This window comes from Cuculus canorus, chromosome 2, assembly GCF_017976375.1.
Source record: "Cuculus canorus isolate bCucCan1 chromosome 2, bCucCan1.pri, whole genome shotgun sequence".
Taxonomy (NCBI): Eukaryota; Metazoa; Chordata; class Aves; order Cuculiformes; family Cuculidae; genus Cuculus; species Cuculus canorus.
In genome coordinates, this window is record NC_071402.1 from 55,433,924 (window position 1) to 55,457,472 (window position 23,549).

The 23,549-nt window shown below is 37.5% G+C and overlaps 1 protein-coding gene across 3 annotated transcripts in view; it reads right to left on the reverse strand.

The window, feature by feature from the left end:
• Window positions 1-23,549, reverse strand: part of PIEZO2 (piezo type mechanosensitive ion channel component 2) — a 305,264-nt gene that overhangs the window by 87,616 nt on the left and 194,099 nt on the right. For all 3 annotated transcript variants that reach the window (XM_054059990.1, XM_054059989.1, XM_054059988.1), the window contains exons 8-14: window positions 16,655-16,823; window positions 10,190-10,318; window positions 9,079-9,117; window positions 7,284-7,422; window positions 6,775-6,908; window positions 4,815-5,051; window positions 430-553 (exon numbers count right to left, since the gene is read on the reverse strand). In XM_054059990.1, the coding sequence (XP_053915965.1) occupies window positions 430-553; window positions 4,815-5,051; window positions 6,775-6,908; window positions 7,284-7,422; window positions 9,079-9,117; window positions 10,190-10,318; window positions 16,655-16,823 (971 nt within the window). The remainder of the gene's footprint in view (window positions 1-429; window positions 554-4,814; window positions 5,052-6,774; window positions 6,909-7,283; window positions 7,423-9,078; window positions 9,118-10,189; window positions 10,319-16,654; window positions 16,824-23,549) is intronic.

The window sequence follows — 23,549 nt, forward strand, 5'->3', positions numbered from 1 at the left end:
GTTTAACATCTGGTTTTGTATAAGTGTTTATGTGCAAACTCAGCTTCCACGGAATTTAGCAATTGACTTTTTCTATGTAAACCCTTCTTCTCCTGTGGTTAAACTCCTACATCAAACAATCTACCGGATTAAATTTTGGACAAAGGAGTAAACCAATTATGTGGAAGTTCCATGACTTTTCACAAACAAGTCGTTTAAATTATCTTCCTGCTCTTTTGCAGTTCAACGGGAAACAGAATTCTTATTTTATTGGCATTTCTGAAGTTCAAAGGTGCTTTATTTTTATGCCCTGAGAGACAGCTGCACACAGATTTTGTAATATCTTCCTTAGCTAACAGCAGGTATCTTGCTAATTGCTTTCGGCATTACAGAAATGCAGCAACTGAGACTTCTAACATGACTGAAGGACTAAATTGGATGTGGCTGTACCTTTTTCTTCATTTTCTTCATTTCCAACTTTGACCTCAGATAAAGTAGCTTCTTTTAGCCGAAGTGCCTTTTGTTCAGTGAGGTGTTGCCTAAGCAGTAGCCAGAAAGTAATTGTGAAAAGAATCTGCAAACAAAAATCAAAACAAAAACAACATACTAATTGCATATCCTACATCCTGCTAATATAAACATGTATGCCTTTGTTTTCTCTGTCCATCAGAAAATGGCAACAATCGCATCAGTGTTAAAGTTCATCTGTGCAGAAGTAATTTTAACATGTCCTGCAAAAAACCCAACTTTATTTCATTTGCACTTTTCCACTGAGCAATAACTTTTCACTTAGCATCTTTTATTAGAGGCATTTATCTAAACAGTTCTACTTTCCTCCATTCTATTCAGTTTTTAACTCCCGTCTTATAAGTTAAGTATCTTCTCATTGCGTACTGGTTGGTATAATTTCCTTCTGTCCGTTTTTATTCATTTTCCCCCCCTTTTTTTTTTTTCTTTTTTTAGGGAAGAAGCACAAGAAGTTGAATGTTTTGTCATTTTTATATATTCTAAGTTTTTTGATTTTGGAGTTTTGGTACCTTGAATGCGTAAACACAATCAGTTTAAAAATAAAAGATATCTTTGTATGTCTTTAGGTTACAAAAGACACAGTCAACTGAATATACTTTGCATTTGGAGCAGTTTTAAGATGGCTCTTAATACTCTGAAGAGCTTTAAGAGATGATAATTCCATAACAGCAGGATACCTTAGAAATAAATAAATGTCTTTAATGAAGACTGCATTTCTGTGTTTTGCAAAAAAGTAAATTCAACAGTTTGCAATAACAAAGAGATGGCCAAAATTCAGAAAACAGTATGATGCCTCTTCATCACACACTCAGAAATTTCCACTGATTTTAGTGGTGCAGAACAAGGGTTGTTTCACTATTTCATAAGCTAGAAGAATAAAACCTCAAATAGGAAACATGTAGGAGCCAAGTATTTTGCATACAATGCAATTACTAGTCTGGCAGTACAATGTAAAGAACTCTACTGTTTTTCATCTAAACTGCAAGTAATTCACGGGGAAAAGGAGAGGTCCCAGGTTAGTAACAGCTATTTGCACTGACTCTGTGGCTAATGCTGAGCTGCAGCAGCAGCAGCAGATTGTTACCCTGTGTGATTTGTCACAGCTTTTCCAGATATTTCCTGCAGCTCTGGCTTTTGCAATACAAAACATTGATACTGTAAAAAATGGATTTGTTCTGCAGTGATTACCTTTGTCCCGCTGCTGCATTTACAATTTGTTTTCTCTGGCATTTCCAGAGCCAGACCTGGCTCTAAGAAAATCTTACCAAGTTGCAGATCAAATAAATGCTTGTAGTCCATCTTTTGCAGTATCCATTTTATTTCCTTCTCAGATACACACATACGGCACGCAGAAAATTTTCCAGAAAAAAATTGCAGTACATTTCTTTCTGTTTTCCTATCTTTTCAGAATACAGTGTCCAATCTTTACTTAAATTCAACCTTTATTCAAAGGGCTTTAAATAAGGAATAATGGGGAGGGACAGACTTAATAGCAGCCTGGACAGGGCTGACAAGCAAAAGGCACCTGGGGTGATGTGCACCAAAGGAAACACATAATCAACAAAATGGGGCTAATGTGGGGTCACCTCAAGCATTTGTACGTAAGCAAGGAAATTCTTTCAAGGCACCATTACAGGAAAACCTTCCAGATCCTTCTAGGAAATCAGCATGCCAAGTGCCTGTCTGAAGTGCCTGTACACTATGCAGCATGGGGAATAAACACAAGGAATTAGAGATGTCTGTGCAGCGCTATGATCTTGCTGGAATCACAGAGACAGGGTGTGATGGCTTGCATAGCTGCAATTGAGAGGTACAGGCTCTTCAAGAAGCACAGGCCAGGAAGATGCAGAGGGGGAGTTGCAATTTGCAGGACAGCACAGCTGGAATGCACGGGCTCTGCTGCAGGATGGACAACGAGCTAAGCAACCTAGGAGGAACATAGAGGCACTGGCCAAGCACGCAGAGAAAAAGTTAGAAAAGCTAAGGCCTGAAGCTGAGTCTGGTAAGGAATGTCAAGAGCAACAGGAAAAGCTTTTGTAAGTATATAAGAAGAAAAAGAAAGGTACAAAATGCCTTATTAGCCTAATTCTTTGCTAGGAAGACTGGCCTTCAGGAATCACATGTCCCAGAGACTGTGGAAAAGTCTGAAGCAAGGAAGACACAACCTTCATGGAAGAGGATCAGGTCAGGGAAAACCTTAAGCAACCTGAGCATGTGTAAGTCCATGGGTCCTAATGGGATGTGCCTATGAGAGCTGAGGGAGCTGGCTGATGTCATTGTAAAGTACTCTCGATAATCTTTGATTGATTGTGGTAACTGGGAGAAACGCCAGAAGACTGCAGGAAAGCAAATGCCATTCCTATCTTCAAGAAGAAGGCGACAGGCCAGCCAAGCTCACCTCAGTCCCTGTGAAGTGGAGGGTTGTAGGACACTGCAACAGGTTGCCTAGAGAAGTTGTGGATGTCCCATCACTGGCAGTATCCAAGTTTATGTTGGACAGGGCTCTGAGCAACCAGATCTAGTGAAAGCTCTCCCTGCCTATGGAAGGGAGGTTGGACTATGTGATCTTTAAAGGTCCCTTCTGACCGAAACCATCCCATCATTCTACAGTTCTAAGATGATGGAACAGCTGATCCTGGAAACCATTTCCAGTCATATGAAGGACCAGAAAATCACCAGCATTAGCCAGCATAGATTCATCAGGGGAAGTAATGCTTAATCAACTTGACGAACTTCTACAACAAAATGACTGGCTTGATAGACAAGGGGAGAGCAATGGATATTGTCTACCTAGACTTCAGGAATGCTTTTGACACTGTCTGCCACAAGATCCTCACAAGCAAGCTGATTAAGTATGGGTTGGATAAGCAGATAGTGAGGTGGATTGAAAACTGGATAAACAGCTGAGCTCACAGGGTGGTGACCAGTGGCATAAAGTGGCAATGGGCACAATCTGAAACACAGGAGGTTCCCTTTGAACGTCAGGAAACACTTTTTTATTGTGAAGGTGACTAAGCACTGGCACAGGTTACTCAGGGAGGCTGCAGAGTCTGCATTCTTGGGGATATTCAAAAGCCATATGGGCACGGTCCTGGGCAATCAGCTTTAGATGGCCCTGCTTGAATAGTGGAGTTGGACCAGATAAACTCTAGAAGTCCCTTTTGACCTCAACCAATCAGTGATTCTGTGAAATTTTCAGAGTGCATTATGTTCAGCCTAAAAATACCCATTAGATATCTATCAGTTTTATGGTTGCAGCCAAATTATCATATATACACAAGTTCCCTTTCTTGACACCAGATAGTTTTAGACAAGATATTTGATGATATAGCTAATAAGAAACAATGTCAAAGGGTCTGACATATTAAAATATTAAAAAACCCTTAGTGATTTAAAAAATCATTGCGAGAAACTGTAAAACTTCTTTTGCAGAACCCCCTGAGCTTTAGTTCTCTTACTAAACTAGCCTTACTTTTATGAGAGAAGTAATACAGCATTCACTAATTTTCAAATGCATTAAAGACCTAGAAATGGTTGTCCAAAAGGCACTGCCAACAAGGAAGATCACTTACAGAATCACCTTAAATGGTAATTAGGAGTCACAGGGGAAGTGATTCACTTAGCGCAAGGGGAGCAGTGCCAACTAGATGCACTCTCTAAGATGCCCCTCTTGGGTGCTCTAGGAAACAACTTCCTGTTTATACTCATTCCCTCTCCCAGAAGCAAACTTGCCAAACAAAATACATTTTGTAGTGCTTTCAAGACATCAGAGAAAAAAAATCTATCGTGCACTGAGGTCAACAAACTCTTGTTTCTGATCTGAAGTGGATGCCAACTCCTGCTGTGTCAGGTGTGGGGATAAAGAATCAAAGATCAGTCACGGCTATGTACTGCTATTCATGCCAAATCACAAGGGAGTGAGTAGTACTGGTAACTGCAATGACACCACAGTTCCAACTGCCATCATATTCAGAGGCTGACCTGACATCCCATAAGTACTAATTGAACGAATCACAGCTTGTTTTGAATCCAGTTTATAAAACCAAACAAGCCAGCAATTTCCACACATGAAGATTTTTCTACAGAATTATCATGAAAATCTACAAAGATATTTGAAACATTTTTTTAATTAGTTTAACAAGCAAGAAGCAATTTCCTCAACAGTTTTTTTAATGACACTGTAGAGCTGCTACTGCACATGGTTATACTGAGGATTCACTCTTAAAGAAATGCCAAGAGATCCACATTTTTTATTACAATATATTTTGTGGCTTCATAAATGAATCTTGGTTCTTTGTCACACCTACCTTTGATGCCAATTCTCCAGGGTCCTTTCTTTCTAAAAAACCGGATACTTGAGGAAGCTCATCATTCTTAAGCTCAATACTCCATATATACTGCAACGTCAGCAGTAGATTTCCATAGAAAACCATAAATGGTGAGCTGATCATGGCATATTTTCTTCGGTCTCGAATCATCCACAATGTGCAAGACCAGATCAGTAACACAAAAGTCAACCAGCTGTGATAAGTGATACTCCATGCCTTGCCAAAGGAGGAAAAAGAGGAAGAAGTGTTCACAGATGCATTCAGGAACACCACCAATGCATATTGCTAGTTACACTTATGCTTCTCACTCAGCACACAGTTTTATTGTCATGAGACTCTCATCCATAATTATCAGCTACTGGACCAGCTGCAGTAAACCCCTTGGAGGAAGTGCAGAAAGTGGATTCTTAAGAATTCCAAAGCTGAGGCTGAACTCTGCTTTGTGCATTAAACTAACCTTGGTAAGTTTTGTAAGCAGAAAACTTATACTACTACTCCATCTCCATATAAGAAAATAACTTAATGGCTATGATGTAGTTGGAACTTGCATCAGATCACATAATAAATAAATCTGTAAATTTACTTGGGTCATATTAAATAGGGATATGTCACTAAGAAAAAGGCTAGTAATGTCTCAGTATTATACTACAAGAAATCTATTCAAATCCATCTTCTCCTCTGATATTGAGAGATATGACCTTAGAAATTAATTAAAAAAAAGAAATTTAGATCATATGAAGCATGTGAGTTTAAAAAAGAAAAAAAGCATTGTGTAATAAGAAAACAATTACTTGCTAATCTCTCAGAGTGCATCAAGCTAGATTCAGATTCTGCACAAGGAATCTTCTTTAATTAGTTGAGAAACTTTTCCTATTCAAGGACAGTCAATAAAGTTTGAAACTTTATGCAATCAAAATTAGCCAAGTTCATTTTTTAATGCAAAGGGACAGGACAAGAGGGAATGGCCTGAAGCTCCGTCAGGGGAGGTTCAGGTTGGATATCAGAAAAAAATTCTTCACAGTAAGAGTCATTGGGTACTGGCAGAGGCTGCCCAGGGAGGTGGTCGAGTCGCCTTCCCTGGAGGTGTTTAAGGAACGGGTGGATGAAGTGCTGAGGGGCATGGTTTAGGGAGTGTTAGGAGTGGTTGGACTCCATGATCCAATGGGTCCTTTCCAACCTTGTGATTCTGTGTGATTAGGCCAAGAAGCTTTATGGTTCATTTTATCCCAGCTGAAACATTTCCAAAACAGTAAACCCAAAGCTTGCATTGGAAATATATAGAGAGAGCTAACCATTTTGGTGAAAACTTGCTACAGTGCAGCTCAAGGTATTTGCACCAAGTGGGCTTAAAAGCAAGCCACAACATGAGAAAGAGAATTAAAGATAGTAACTAAGACAATAACAAAATCTTGCTTGGCATGAAGTCGTATTTTCTGTGATACCTTTCTGTGTCAATACAGGAAATAAGGCTTTATAGATCTTTTCTTCTTCAGTAACTGGATGCATGCAACAAGCTGAAATAGGAACTATATTTTTTAAATTCACTGTATCACTATGGCATGCTTTAATTTTGTAGGCAAATTTTTGAGTGGAGCAAATGACAAGCCCGCTTATGAAGAAGCTTTGGAATCAATAGAAAATTAAACCCCAGTGGTTTCCTAACGTTCAACAAAAACCAAAAGGTAGGGCCCCTCGTCTTATAAAATATGATGCTTTACCCAGAACCCCAATGTATTATCTATAAGATGCCTAGGAATTATGCATTAATAACCAAAACCAGACTCAAAACTATGCAGACATCATATTGATATTTTCTAACCCTGATGCAAATGCTTACTGAAAATCAACCAACGAGATTGCTTTCAGAAACACATTGGGAAGACACATTCCTTTGCAAAATTAATAGCATTTTTTTGTTGTTGTTGTTGCCAGCACTTACCATCATAGCTATCAGAGCACAAATGTAACTTTGTTTCATGATAAACTGGAACACAGAGACTAGGGCATGTAATTTAACATTTTCTTTTTCCTCCTGAGTAACTTCTTCTTCATCTTCCTCCTCCTCTTCCTTTTCTAAGTAGAAAAAGAAATTCTTATTTGCAATTCATGCTGGTCTAAAAGCAGTATATGCACTCTCTCCTGGAATGATTTCACTTGTAACTACTTTGATGGCCACTTCTACAGCAATAAGAAAGCTTGAGATGGCAGCCAAAGAAAATTTACATCCAAGCACAGTAAAGCAAGCAAAACCCACAGTTGCTGTTTTGATAGGCAAAGTATTTTGGATAGTATATGCCTACAGCCCAGTGTACAAAATTACTGTGTGATAAGCCATCATCAACAGGCTGAAGAGCTTATCAAAACAAAAATAAATGTTAGAGACAGTGAATAGAGATACAGAGTAAAACAAAATATGAAACTAAGAGTAATCCCCGGGCAATTCACTACCTGACGTGTCATCCGAAGGCTCCCATTTGTACTGTGGTGTTGAGTACATGTCTGCTTTGGCCGGACCATTTTCTAATGTCAGCGTGGGATGGATGGTGTGATAGTCAGCAGGGTTCCCGTTCACTGTTACTAGCAGCACCTGCCAGGACAACAGAGACATGCACTGCATTTAGGATGGTTCTTAGGATCATGTGACTCCTACTTCTGTACTTCACTATTGTTGGATTGACAGTGCTAAAGGAGCTTAACAAATAACTGCAGTTCCTTCCTTCCAAAGAAATTGATATGTTATAGTCATGTGGCATGCAAAAATAACACATAACAGCTTCCAAAATTGTTACTAGCTTTTTAGGCAATATCAATAGAAGTACAAATTGGCTTCAGTGCAGAAGCCTTTTAGCAAACATTAAAATGCTGCTGCATCTTTGAACTTCTATATATATTTCCTTCAAAAGATGTCAAGTTTTTGCTTTTCACGTTCCCAGAATGTCATATTGCATTAGGTAACACTTCAATTTACACATGAGCAGTCTGAAAAGTAATAGAAATACAGACACACAAGCAAAAGCAATTAAGTTATTGCAACCAAATGAGCCATGGTAAATTACTGTAGGCATGCTCTTGGCCTGTCCTACCTATGAAATTAAATGGAAGAATAGAACAGTGTAAAGATGTACTAAGTTAATACATCCAGAGCTGGGGAAGCTAGGGTTGACTGCATGGCTCAATACACAAACAGTAACTCAGTAAGCCTATGTTCGGACATCCTGCCTTTCTGAGGATAAATAGGCTTTTTACTGCCGAGCTAGGAAAGCATCATTACAGGGCTGCATTTAAGCTGTAATAAAAAATTCATCCTGATGCTCAGACAAACTAATATGTTGAGATTTTCAGACTTTAATTCACAGCTAATTATTTACAGTAGTTATTAAACTTGGTAGCACAATTAAACACTCTTTAATTGTTTCATTTTTGTGATTAAAATTTCAGCCCTTTTGCTTGTTTGCAACAACAGTCATAAATATCTCTTCTACTGGCAGAAATTCACATGCAATAGGTTACTGATGGTAGTACATGCTGAAGACAGGCTTCTGCTTAGGCTTTGAGATTGGAGCATATTTTGCTAGTTGCAACTATGTGCAGGAATGTGTAGACTGTTCAGTTATATTCAACTGCTACGCCAAGCACATTCTGTGAAGCACATATAGATTTTGTTATAGCTGCTCCCAAAGTTCATCTGCATCTCCAGTCTTCTGTGTATGCTGAACAGAGGGGATGTTTCTGCTTTCAGAGTCTGCTAGGGTCTATAGCAGTCAAGATAAATGGATCATTTGCTGTCCAAACAAAGATCTGGATTTTCTGTAATCTGTAAATTGAACTCATATGTGTTGTCAGCCATGCATTAAGGGCCTCAGCATTTCAACATGAAAGAAAGAAATAAAAAAAATACAGCAAAGAAGCCAAATCAAGTTTAAAGATGGCTTGCATTAGAAAGCATATTTTGATATCTTATTTAAACCCAATGAAAGAGCAAAGATCATTTGCCAGCTGGTACTAGTGCAAGCAGCTTAATTTCAAATGATCAGTTTTAGGGCTAATCAATGGTTTCTCAGTGCAATTATCAACAAAGCAAAAGACAATTATATTTAGGATAATCGTTATAGGGTAAGTGGCAGGCTAACTAAAATAAATAAGTTTTAAAACATCATCTAAGGTTATATCTGTGTATATCACTGTAATTCACATTTGCACCCGTTAAGAATTATGAAATTATGAAGACTATTAGTATACTAACATCCGATGGCTTGTATTCATCTTGGGTCATTGACAGAAGCTGCAAAAAGCAATGCAAGGACAAATTATTAAAGAAGCATGGCTCAAGCACTGGTAAGTAACGTTTTGAATATGTGCATGCATATTTGCTGACTTTTGCAGATTTGCACTAAGAAATTCAGAAAGAATTCTTAAGAAGTCAGCAGCATTGTACACTGTGCTCCATAAAATGGTATTTAGTGTGCCATAGCATTGACATAACTTACTATATGTTCCTATGAATTCCAACCCAAAACTGAGAATGGTGCATTGAAAATTCAGATACTAGGTAGAAGAATTAAACAGTATGATATTATACTGATTAACTGCTTTCTAATATTTTTCAAATAATCCAAAGCTTAAAAACTAAGCTTTCAAATTGTCATTAGAATTACTCTGATTACCAAAATACTTCCAATGAAATGTTCATACTAATATAAAACGTGATACTTCATTCATTTCCCAGCTCATTTACAACTAGTATTGTAACAAATAAAGTTGAGTTCTTGGGGCTTGACAGAGTGTACATACCAGATTTGACTGCAACTTGCTAAATAAAATTTTGCACTGCAGCTGGTGAGGACAGATGATAGAAAGCTGGACCATTCCAGGAGCTTTTACACCAACTGCCTTACCTGCCCTGCTGTAAATATCCAACAATGATACCAGTATGCTTGGAGGAAGATAAGCTGGCAGTTTCCCCTTACCATTGACAACGCTAATTAGTAGTTACAAGGCAGATCAAATCTTTATATCAGCATTTAGCTCCCTAACAGACTTTGTAGCTGCTTTGCACAAAGATAACAGCCTCATTCCAAAAGCCTGGCCCTAAACTCCTCAAATGTGGAAGCTGAAAACATAGAACATGCTCTTCTTCTACTCCCTTACATTGGCTCTTGCTTTTGTTTTCTTAACTTCTACAAAATATATTCCTGTTCTGCCACACAGCCTTGACATTGTATCATTTATATAATAAGATATGAAGATCTTCTTCTATATAATGGTGCTTCCTTTAATTTCAAAGTAAGTGTGATAAAAACAACTGACCGACTGAAATCCATTTAAAGCACAGACCCTTCCCCCTCCAGCCTTACTTTTTTCTCGTCAGTTGTATAGTGACTTGCATACCACAGACTGCGTCTTCTCTCTGCTGTCATTGGAATAGGACTGCAGGCTATTTCTTTGTCATCTTCCCTGCTAACAGATTTCTCTTCGTCAGGCATCTGTTAAACAATACAAATGACAAGACTAGTTAGCTCTCTAAACAACAATCTTAACAGAGTAATTTAAATTTTCCCCTAATGGACGTTCCCTCTCCAAAGTATGACTTTGAAATATCTTTTAGTGTCTAATGCACTTGATCTATGATAAATGACTTACTGAACTGAAATTTTCTGAAATTATGACAGAACTTTTCTATAACCGCTAGTCTGTCGATACCAGGATGTTTCCTGATAGATTCAAGACACCAGAATCACACAGATATACACATCCTACCTTACTATATAGTCATACCTTAAGCTAGTATACAGAGGTTTGATTTTCAAGGCAGGGTATTGAAATAAAATTCACTCTTCTCATTTGCCTGTATATGTGAGAAGCCAATTCTGCTTCACTAAACGGATGAACCATAAAGATCAAATCCTTTTAAGCAAACACATCTACCATCAAAGTCTAACCTAACTCAACAATCCGTGCCTCAGTATGCAACAAAGTAGTCATCCATGCAGGTTTATCTAGTCTAGTTTCTAAGTCAAGCCATAAAAATACCTGAGTGTGCTCATGCACAAATGTAGGACAATATGACTGGAAAAAGCCAATATGGATTTACCAAGGGCAATCTGGTTGTTATTTATGCTTAAAATGGGTCAATGTAGAGCTCTGGCTGTCAGCTACCTTGATTTCAGCGTGTCTGACACAATATCCCACAACATCTTCGCTGACAAGCCAGTAAGATACGGGCTTGACAGATGGACTGCAAGATAGGTGGAGAACTCATTAGACTGTTTTGCTTAAAGTGGAGAAATGGCTCAAAGTCAAATTGATAGTCGGTCATGAGTGGAGTTTCTCAGGGACTGGCAGTAGGTCTGGTATTACTCAGTATCTTCAAAACTATCTGGATGGAATGCAACTGCACTAAGGTTGTGGGTGACACTGAACTAGGAGGTGAGGTAGAGGGCCAGAAGGAAGAGTGACCATACAGAGACAAGCTAGAGACAGGCCAACAATAAATGCACAAGGTTTAGAAAGATCAATATAAAGTCTTGCATCTGGAATAAACCCACATAACAGTAAAGGTTGTGGACAGACTGTGTGGGGAACAGCTTTGTGGAACAGACCCAGGGGGACCTGGTGAACATGACTGAACATGAGCCAGCAGTCAGCTCTGTCAGCGATGAAGGCAAGCATGTCCTGGCCTGCATCAGCAAGAGTATTGCCAGCAGATCAAGGGATGTGATTATCCCACTGTCCCTGGCAAGTGTCAGGCCATACCTGTAATTCAGTTCTAGCATCCCCCAGTTCAAGAGAGACATAGAAAATCTGGTGAAGGTCCTCCAGAAAATTGCCAAGATGATTATAGAGTTGGAGAAGCTGGAGGATACAAGAACTGTATTTTTGGTTTTCAGCCTTCTAATACCTAAATTGTAGCTTTAGAGAAGACAGAAGTACTCTTTTTGCAGTGAGGCATGGCTACAGGACAAGAGACCAAGGGGATAATGTGTTTCAGGGAAATACCTTCTGGATTAAAAAAAAAAAACAAAACAATGAGAACAATCGTGGGCATTGGCTGCTTCTGCTGGAAACATCCAAGACTTGTCCCTGGAAAACCTAATCTGAGGTAATGCTAGGTTACAGCTCCTCTTCAGGCTCATCCAGACCTCCTCCTGTATTGTCCTTCTTTCTCCTGCAAACTTGAACTTCTTAGCTGAGCTGTTACAACACAATAGAACCTCGCTGTTCATATCAGCCAGAGAAGGAAGCCCAATGGTATCAGCCTAAAGGGAAGAATGGGGTGCTCTGGAGCCAGAGGGATGCATTGCAAAGCTGTGAACGTCACCAGCACTGTGTTGCTCAGCAGGACTCACTGACCCCAAGATACCATCAGAGAGAAGCTGTCACAACTGCAGTTACTCTGCTCTCTGCTTTTGCACAATTTCTCATTTTGAACCATAAAACTTGACCCTACTTTTTATTTTCATTACTATTTGACTGCTCTGCTTCCTTAGTTTTCTGGTTTCTTCTCTCCTACCAAAACTTCATGTGAGTTTTAGATTTTTGGCTCTGATGGAAATATTACGTATTCAAAATTTCAGAGGAAGGTATCAAAGAATATAAAGTGAATATTATGAAATTATAATAGCAGTGGCAATTCCATTCTGCCTCCAATAATGCCTGGAGGTTTATCTCAAAACCAGAAGGAATGGTGAGGACTGAAATGTAGACTCACAAATGCTTTGAAGTACTGCTTTAGAAAAACTCTTTTCCTGTGCAAAAAAAGTGCTGTAGTAGTAAGTACATATACACACATGACACTAAAGGAAATTAAAAGTCCTTGAGTAGGGTTCTATATTGCTGTTTCTATATTTACTGTCTATATTTACTGTATTCTAAATACAGTAAAGCTCAACAAACTTTGAGTTACTGAAATCAAAGAATTACTAAAACTCTACTTCCTCTCACAACCTCCACTGCTATCAGTTGTATAGAGTATTGAGCCAAATCTTCATTCATACCACCTGTAAGGTCTTCATAACAACACCCCTATTCAGAAGAGTACACTAGTGCTTGTGGAAGATGGAACATGGTGCACATTCTTAGTAACTTCAGTAGAACTTAAGCGAAGACTCAGGAACTTTGCTGAGCTGCATCCAAAAACCAGTTCACACACCAGCTTTAGTCACATTATTCTGAACTTACACTGTTATTAGCCACAAAGCAACTGGTCAAGTCAACTAATTGTCATATTTTATTTCAATCTGAATGGTCTGTTTGTAAGGACTTAAGATTTTTCTCTTGCCTATTTTGTTTTTTCTGCTTAGCAGATACCTGTATTTCTGGTTCAGATGAAGTCTTATTAAGTTGATTTTCAGTTTACAACAGAAATATTCATCCGCCCTGGTTCTCGCTGTTTTACTTAAACTCCATCTACTGCCAACAAAGAGATACCCCATGGTATGAAAGCTAGTTTTTGTCTGAACTTTAAGTGTTTCAAAGGCAGGGTCTCAAATCAGGCTTTTAATGGGAACTATCTGGTGGTAAGTGTTCTCATCGTTTATGCAAAATCAACTGATGCAATAGAATAAGAATAAATCAGGATGCTGGGAAGAAGTTTGCAAAGCTGTCCATGGGAACAGGACATCCAAACATCCTAGCTGGTTTTGAAACTCTTTCCATTCCAATTGTAACAGTAAAGACCTATTTGTTAAATCTTGACTTAGATAAACAGTGGTTATTAATTTAGTTTCACTTCTCAGAGGCAATAGTAGCACTTTCACATATGATTGTGTATTTATATTTGATTGTGAAAGGGCATTCCTAGCCAAACTGTAAGATGAAATAAACAGATTCTGTACTTAAAATACTTGCCATTGCCATTTGAAACTGTAATATAAATTTGGACCATAAAGAATTGTTTAGCAACAGCATTTAGTTTGGCACCAGGAAGACCAAAAGAATAACAAAAGACCTAAGATGTAGACAATGATCTTAGTAACAAATTTTTAGCCTAAGAGTCTATAGAGAAGGGTAGGAAATCTTGTTTTCTCTTTCGCAGACAAGGAATAGAAGTCAGAAAACAAAGCACCAGTCATACGATTACAACTTGTGAGAGACTTTTGACTTTTCTACTTCCACTACGTAAGTAACTCTCAAATACCTCTTAATTCAAATAATTCTAAGAATTCTATAGGAGGACTCCACATTAAATTGCTGTAACTCTGTTGACTTCTGTACTATTCTTTACCACTCACTGGACAGAATGAATGGGTCCTATTCATATATTCAGTACTAGCAGTTACATCTATGAGCTGAAATCTCCAGAGACATATTGCCTCTTCTTATTTGCAGAGATTCTCAAGAGCACCTATCTGAGAAACAACTCCTGCTCCAGTCCAGCAGGAATTCTGTACACAGGAGGACCCCAAGATGCAATTCACACAAGGAAAAAAACACCAGGTCCAAAAGTCTTACTCTGATTTTTGAATTTGCTACACCAGTAATATATTTTGCTTATGTACATCTTTTTAGACTGAATAAATATTTCCTTATGTATAATCTATCATACACATTTTGTTCAATACAGGGTTTTTTTAGGAGATTCTTTTGAATAAAGTTGCCAAGATGAGCCCCATTTTACTGCACAGAGAACAACTGCTTTGCACTAAAGTGCTTATAGCATATTGTCTTTGCCATCCACCCAATTGTATGTAGGTTAGTGCTGAGATTCTAAATATGATGTAACTTTGAAGACACTGGGGATCGCAATGGTAGGTTATGTACCTAGTTCCAAAATGAGTCATATGCGCCACAAATTCACAAGTCAAAAAACATTTCAATAAAACCTGGAATACAATTATTTCTGGATTTAAATAATACAGAATGGAGTCTACAAAGATGAAGCCAGTAAGAGAAAGATTAATTCCTGTTCTACGGCACCACTTAGAGAAAACAACAATGCATCTAGACAAAAAAAAGGCCATAGGAGGAAATGTGTAAGAGACAGTAAATTTTGCAAACCTCAGTATCTCTTTCTAATAAAAAATACTTGCATCACTACATCCTGTGCATCAAAAATAAGCATTAATGCATGGCTATCATTTTCTTCACAACATTCTCTTCTTTAAGAGTCCATTTGTCTTCAAGCGAAGCATCATTCCCATGGTATCTGAAGTTCCCATGGGTGTGCTAAAACTTTGTATTGCCTCTCATGTGGCCATGGGCTTGAGAGACATCAACTTATCTTAAATTAACCTCTTTTCTTTTAATACTTACTCGCTCTAGCTCAATTGCTTAGAAAGCATCTCTAATTTGACTTGTTTCCAGTTCTCAGAGACTGACTTTAGTGTCTTATGGGAATATCCATCTCAGACAACACAAGTAGTCTAAAAGAAAGAAGTGCAGACAAGTCCACTACAGTTCCTATCTAGTCCCTGGAGGAACTTGCAGGATTCACTCTGTCCAGGGACAAACAGTCCCATTTTTCTCCACTGAAAAAGTACAGTAACCAACTTAGATGCAGCACCAAATTTTAAGATGCTAAAAATTGGAGGAAAACAACCCAGGTACTGTAAATGAATTCCCAGAGATTCTAAGATCACACAGCTCCCACTGACTGCACTTCACATGTGGTTACTCCTCTGTGAGTAGTTCTCATGATTTTACTAGGCATTTTGTGAGATGTGAAGTTTTAGTTACAGTCCCAATGCTAAAATCATATTTTTATTTGGAAATCTCAGTTTTCACCTAAGGAAAGGAAAAAAGCAAGTTTCCAGCTGTTGTAGCTGCAGAAAAAAAATAATTGGAAATAAACCCTAAAAGAACCCAATGCCAGAGGGCACTGGACCACCATCTTTTAAAACCTTGTGACTTTAGAAAAGCCTCTCCTAAGATTTCTGGACACTTAAGAGACGTTCTTTTAAATAAATCAAGCTGACAGTTCTGGAATCATTCAGCTTTTATTGCGAGGCCGATATATGTAAACCCCAAATATCAGACATCTCAATTCAGAGTTGATGCATTTTGTCTGCTTTTAAATGTTAAAACTGTTATGTTATCTGTTATATGAAGAAACATCCATAAAATAAGAAAATTTCCCACATTTTTCCTTGCTATTACAAACTACACTACGTCACAGCACAGTCATGAGTACCTTCATTGTAGTTTACAGCACTGCTAAACCTGAACTCTAAAACTCATATCAAGCCTCAGACAATCAGTAGATTAAAATAAATAACGCTTAGGATCATCCTCTTTATATTTCCAGTTTCTAGGCTTTTAAGATATCTTTGGATTCTTACATTCCCATTTTTCTCTGAAACAGGAAGAAGCAAAAATTTACATTTTGTCTCCTTTTTCTCTTGCTCCTAAATGAAAGCTGGGATTTTCCCTCAGGTGCACAGTTTCAGGAGAAAAAGGTTTAAGAAAATTTTTCTCTCTCTATGATAAAATATGAAATCTCTTGTCTTGTCTTGCAGCATCCTGCACCAGCCTGTATACTACTTCAGTCCTGCTAGACAAGCCATTGGTGTTTGCCTTCCATTTGAGAGAACCCACGCTACTTCACATCAATACTGACTTTCCAAATCAGAACAAGCACAAATGCTTTGCCATCACAGTCCCTACACAAATCAGTCCTGCTGACTTTAAGAATGTCCATATGATTGCTGCAAGATCAGACTCTTGAAGATCCTTACAAAAAAACCCAAAAACATAATTAAGGTACCAGCTTGCACTTGCTGTCTATTTCCCTTAACTTCCTTGAATGTTTGCATCTCTGTTAGCAAGTATGTGCACTGGCCAGTCTCACAGTCACTAGCGCTAAAAAAAGTGGAGGAAGTTACCCTTACAATGGGTTCTTGTAGCCAAAGACGGATAAGAGTTGCAAGTGTGTAGTACATCACCAGCAGTAAGATTGGATTAGCATGGTGATACCAACGTAACTCTTGATTTTTGATGATCATCCAAGTGCTTGAGCAGTTTGTCTGTGTAAGAGAAGTCACACCGAACAACCTGTGGATATAAAAACCCAACAGAATTAGAGAATAAACACCAAATCTTACAATGTTTAAGTATTTTTTGTAGTAATTTTTGTTTGCCTATAACATTGACTACCCTGTTCAAAACCAGCATTTGTCAATATATCTAAAATGCTGTGAATATTTTTATTCCACAATATTTAGTGAAAATAAACAGTATTTACACTTCGTTTTCAAAATAAAAAATCGGAGTATGATATTATTACATTTCCCATGTCCAATGTGAAATCTTTAAATTACCTCCACCTCATAGGTCCAGAGCTACAGAAAAAGGGAATAGAAAATCTGACTGCAAGGCCATTTGGCAGATCACAGCAACACGACATTTTAGATTTAGTAAACTGACATACAACACCATTCCAATCACTCTGCCAGGACAGAGCTGTAAAGTACATCTCCTCAGCACACCGAACAGCCTACTGACTTTTTTTTTTTTGTAAAAAGCCTATACTAATATTGCCTACCTAATTGTGCAAATGCCTATAAATATACAGAGCTTCAGTGAATTCATAGCTGTTGTGAACAGAAAAGGAAATCATTCAGAAAGGCAATTGTTGTGGATGATCAAATCATTAAGAAAAAAATGAAGAAAAATTAATTATATAACTATTTTTATTGCAGTTGCAGTATTAATATCAATTATATGAGATATTTTACTATTTTTGGAAAAACTGGGATCTCACAATATTTCTACCAAGTAAGAAACTTATGTTGGAAAAAATATTTAATAATAAAAATAACCCTCTAACAGTTTAAATTTAAGAGAAGATGTTAGATGCTTTGCAGGCGTGTTAAATGCTGAAACAAAGCTAGGAGGAAGTCAAAATTAATCTGGTTCTTTCAGTGGAAAATACTTTGCAGAGTTCCAAAGTTAGTGCATACAGTTACCAGTAGCATATGTCAGTATTCATTATATACAGTTTTGTTTTATTGACAACACTTTTTCTTCCACAACGGGTAAGGAGGTTTTCAGTTTTTCCAAGAAATAGATTTGATTTTAAGAGAAGTTCAAGGAGAATTATTTCTTGATAGGAAAAAACCCACCCCAAACGATCATCACTGTGAAAGAGCAAAACGAATACCTTTTAAAAAAGCTTTTCTGCCAGAGGATTTTATGGTAAATGGTAAATATCTAAAAGATTTCCTCTTCCTTTACCTAGTAAGACCAAACATGAAAGGGTGAATGAACACAAAGAATGGTACTCAGAGATGGATCACTCGAACTCTGCTCTTTGGATACAACAGAGTGAAATGGATATGAAAAGGAGAGGTTATTCCTGTTCATTCAGGGGGTTTGTAGAATGGGCATAATACTGTTAACTGCCAGAACTAGAGCTCCATAGCATTTCATTAAACAATTTATCAGCACTCACTGCTCATTCTGATTGTCAAAATGAGCCAAAGGCTATAAAATTTAAGACTTCTCAGAGTTTTTGGGTGCATCCCAGGTTGGAAAGGGGAATAAAAAGATCCTGCATACAAAATAAATTGTTTTAACCTGAAGGAGCTGACAGAGCTGTGTTTGGAGTTGACTCAGATTCAAACTTCCGTAGCATCCAAGCATATTCAGGGCTGGTGTTTGGCTGCATCACATTGAAATTCACGCTGGATTGTATTCCATTCATATTTCTATCGGCATAGGGGAACATCTTGTTTTATCTGCTTTTCTCTCTGCCAACTGACTTGTAATTTTTGTGTGTCAATGATCAAGCTTGTTGAGTTCTTACTGGTTTCATCTGCTACCTCTATTTACCAACACATCCCTCTGTCTTTGGTTCATTTTAATCTTTTCTACGTAAGCACAGTACAAATCAATCTACTGTTGTTTCACAAACATCAGAATCAGAGTAAATCCAATTCTTACTGAAGCAGGAAGTCTTTCCTTTGACAGTAAGTGCTGAATATTTCCCACAGAAACATGGTAAAGAACAGTTTTTTAAGGTCTTTGGACTCCCTACCAAGCAGACATGATCTTCAAATCATATATGCCATTCCTATAGCACATAGCATGATGTACTGTAGCTATAAAGTCTGAAAAAATTGTGTTTTAATTCTATGTCTACTGAAGAAACATTCCTCATAACCCTATCTGTTATGAAATATTTCAGTTAAATCCTCATTCTGTTAGTTTCATTAGCTTACTTCAAATTATCAATAAAATATACTGTTGGATTTAACTCTGCTCTCTTCTGGCCCTGCATTCAACCAAATATTCATAAGTTACAAAGCACGTCTTCCCTCTTAGTTGCCACCTGACCAGCAATGTATTTATTTAACCCGTTTCACTTTGTCTTATAAATCATGAATACAGAGGAACAGCTCCTCACTTTTGAACTCTGGTTTTTGAGATGTGTTAGTCACAAAGGTACTCAACACAACAGTCAAAATGCACTGCCATCTTGGGAACACTCATTCTGTCTGTTCTGGCCTCCAATAAGGCTACAAGTTGCTATTCATTCAATATTTATGCTTCTTCATTATCTTTAATGAGAAATGTTGGTGCAGAACATTTTTCAGAGACATCTCTTATTCAAAGCTTTTAAATACACAGGGATGACTGGTGGAGTCACAACCCCTGGAGGTCTTAAAAAAACATGCAGATCGTGGCACTTCAGGACATGGTTTAGTAGACATGGTGGTGTTGAGCTGTCAGTTGGACTTGATAGTGTTAGTAACTGGTGTTAATAATTAGTCATGGTATTAAATATGAATAAAAATGGTTACATAACAAAAAGAATTATATGTCTCATATACAGAATTACAAAATAGTAATTGTTAGGTCAGTGAATTTCGCCTACAGTAAAAAGGATATGGAACATTTTTCTTTGTAAAAATATATTTGTCAGTTCAGATCCTGCATGTACTGATGTTTTTAGGAGTTGATATCAGACCAGGATTTGCCTCATTATTTCCAAGGCCAGGAAGGGAAGTAATAATTCTGACTTCCTGCACAATGTAGGACACACAATAATTCTTGTATTGAATGAATAATTTGCAGTTGAATTACAGTTCATGATTTACAAAGACATCCAATCTTGATTGCAAAAGAGAGAAAATCTTCTACCTTATTGGTTTCTACCGCATTTAGTTTCTGTAATAGTTTTGTCTAGATTAGATTTCCAGCTGCTTCATCTTCCTACACGTTTGTGTACTACTTTGCATACTACTTTTCACTGCTTAACAGAGCAGGAGTAATCTCCCTATAGCGCCTCTGAGCACCACAGTTTATAGCAACCTCATCCAATGATCCAGAAGAAGCATATGCAGTCTGCAACCACCGCAACGGACAGCTTCCCCCTCTTTGCACAGCCTAGGGGTCACGCTTAGACACCACCCAAAATATCAGAGTAGAAGTCTACATTTACAGGTTTATGCAAATACATTAGGGCTTATTTGGACAGTTTAACATCAGTTAGGAAATTGGTGAAAGCTGTTTTATTGCTACAGTATTAGACCTGCAATTCCAAAACCAGTGTGAAAGTGTGAAATCTTGATGCACTAATACACAAAACCAAGGGGAAAAAAAAATCCCAAGCACAATCAAGATTCCTTTGTGTTTTTCTCCCAAGTAATACCTGTCACTCTGTCTTCCTAAGGAACTGTTTCATCTCTTCTGGCTTCCTAGCAATGAGTGAGAATGCCGGCCAGTTCCAAAAAAGCATCAGCAGAGGAGCATATGATGAAAATGGCACTAAATTCCCCCAAGCCATTTGAAAATGTCTGACTGGTCAGAGGAGGTGATGGAGATGGAGATGGAGATGGAGTTTCATCACAACTATTTGGAGATTTAGAACATCTAATTTGAATGAGTGAACTTATAAGCGAACTTACTAGCTTAGGGTTTTTTTCACTTCAACTTGTGTGAAAGAACTTGAGGTGAGACTGCTGAAATTCTGAGTTTGAGAGCGGTTTCATTTTATTAAGGATTGGGAACAAAAAAATATATAAATAGCGTCACTTTAGTGTCTTGTATACTGAAGTTATGGATATGCACCAAAATACATTAATATAACGAAAAGCATACATGTTTTCTGCAGAAAGCCTGCAAGGTAATAACTTAAAATGGTTTACAGACACTTCTGACTCACTAAGCAGAAGCAAAAGACATACAACAGATTTTCTCATGAGTCCAACCTAACTCCCGAAAATGTGCAAACCACACATAAAATATTCATTTCATGCTTTCGATCAAAGAGGATGTGAAGTGATTCCTAGTGGCAGTAAAATGTCTGTTATCATGTCCTATTGATTACGTTTCCTCAGAAGGGTTTGAGAGTGCAGTAGGTTCTCAATTTGCTAAACCTCAGTAGATTAATTAAAAATATTTATAAGTTTGTATGCTGCTTTGTTTTATTCCTATATATTCTAGCCATGTATAGTGACTGAAATTGTCTGGTTTTACTTCGTTGGCCAACATATAAAAACTTAATACTGCATGCAGATGTGTCAAACGTTTTCCTAAACATTACTTATTACAAATCATTTGGTCAGAGGTTTAAGACTTTGTCAGTAAAAGAACTGCATATGTTAATATCATGGCATAGCTTTAAATGTTGTTTGTTTATAAAAGATAAGGAAAAGAAACAGAATTTTGCATACCCTACAAAATAATAAAAGACTGGAGATAAGAAAGAAACAAAGCAAGAGTTCTCCTAATACACTCAATTGTCTGGTTTACATTCTCAAGCATTCTTTTTCAAGATGATAGGTTCAAAAACCAAGAGAGAACCCAGCTAACTGCATGGAAAATGGAAGAAAGGAACCCTGAACAGCTATTCCATGAAATGCTACATCATTTGTTAGAAGTCAGAAACTACTGTTTCCATAGGATGTAAAGGCAGGAGGTTTGAAATCCCAGACCAAAAGTGATCTTGCTATCTTTTATCACAAGAGGCAATAACAATATGCATCCTTATTGAGAATTGAGTATTATTTGCAATGTGTGTTGTAATGCTTACGTCTTTCAAAAGACAACCATGCCAATTTCTTTAAGGTTACTGAACGCCGTTTTAGAGTTTGGGGAGGTTTCGGTGGTGAAGAGTGAAACTTTTTTAAAACGTTGACTTAAAGGAGGTAAATATTCTTGTTGAAATGGAAAATATCCTGGGGGTAAAAGGGAGAAGGACTGGAAAGAATGAAAAAAATAAACCAGCAAACAGAAAATATCACTTCTACACATCCCTCCAAAAAGTTAGGAGTTCCCCTTTCAAACACAGCATCCTGTTGAATTTCCTGTATTTGAATAGCTGAGCTACATACAAATTATGATCCATAAAATTATATGCATAAAGTCTCTGCCAAGGGAATCCTGTGAGCCACCCTCAGTACATCATTTGGCTACATGCTGTTGGAAAGAACTCAGCCAGTCCCGTGGTACCTCCACATCGATCCTTGCCTTCCAAAAAGTTGTTACCTTCTACACCATAGAATACAAGTTCAGACTATACTGGGATTAATGCTCCAAAGTATGCTGAAATTACACAACATTTTTACAAAAATAGCAGAACACAGGTAGGAAGGAGGTGGGAAAGTTGGATGAAATGCATTGTGTCCCAAAGAACAAGGGTAAGATGGGTGGGAGGCATTTGGTTTCAATGGCTTTTTAAGGGGAAAAGAAGAATAAATGGGTAAATTGGCATTTGTCTTTCCAGATATCATCAGTTATAAGATTTCACAGAGAAAGAGTTGATCCTTCATGCCTTCTCCTCAGCTGAGCAGGAGAACTGTGTAGGGAGATACTGCAGACACAAACCTCAGTCCACAGCTGGACTAACGTTATTAAATTTATCCATTTTGGATTGAAAACAAGCTTTAGAAAGCATTGCAAGTATTCTTAGTGCTTAAAAGACCTAGACTGTGCTTTGGTTCAGACTTGGATAATTCAGAACTGGTTAACTGGAGCTGTGCCATATTAACAATAACACAAATATTTGATTGTTTGGATTGAGAAGTATTATTATAAATTTCAGCTTAACAGTTAATAACTTTTTTGGAAATATCTTAAAACATAGACTAAGACTGGAAGTGTTTTCCTTCAGAGCGTTGCTATCACAACGCTATAATACAGGCATACACACAGTGAATATAGACTCGGTGGGTAAGTAGAACATTCTAAGTTTTGTTTTAATGTCATCATATTTCAATAGCTCTTTAGCAGATGTCTATGTACTTTTTTTTCTACTAAGTCTTGGTTTCCATAGCTTCGATTGGATCAAAGCTTTTCTGGCAATGACAAAACCAGCGCTAGTATATCTCCCACCCTCTTCTCAACATCAGTGACTTTTCTTTTAAATGGAAAGCTAATTCCAAGGCACATCTATTGCATGAGAAACCTCATGAAAAAAATAAGTAATTTAAAACTTGTGTGCTAATACCATCAATACAATGACTACAGAAAAAAATTATGAGTCATTAATCCAGGAAGCTTTAGAAGAGAAAAAATGTCTTTAAAGACTCTCAGTTGTAGAAAAGCTTGCAAAAACTGTAAAAACAACACAAATCTTAATTCAGGAAGAACAAAACGACCACATAAGCGGCCACAATAAAATCACAAGTGAATTAACAACTCTAAAACAGGATGTTAAATACTATCTGCTATATAACCTGGTTTTCTAAAGTAACCAAATAATGGAATTTTCTCTAAAACTATGTGACTGGAAGCTGTTAAGAACTGTACATCCATAAAAAATGACCAAACCTC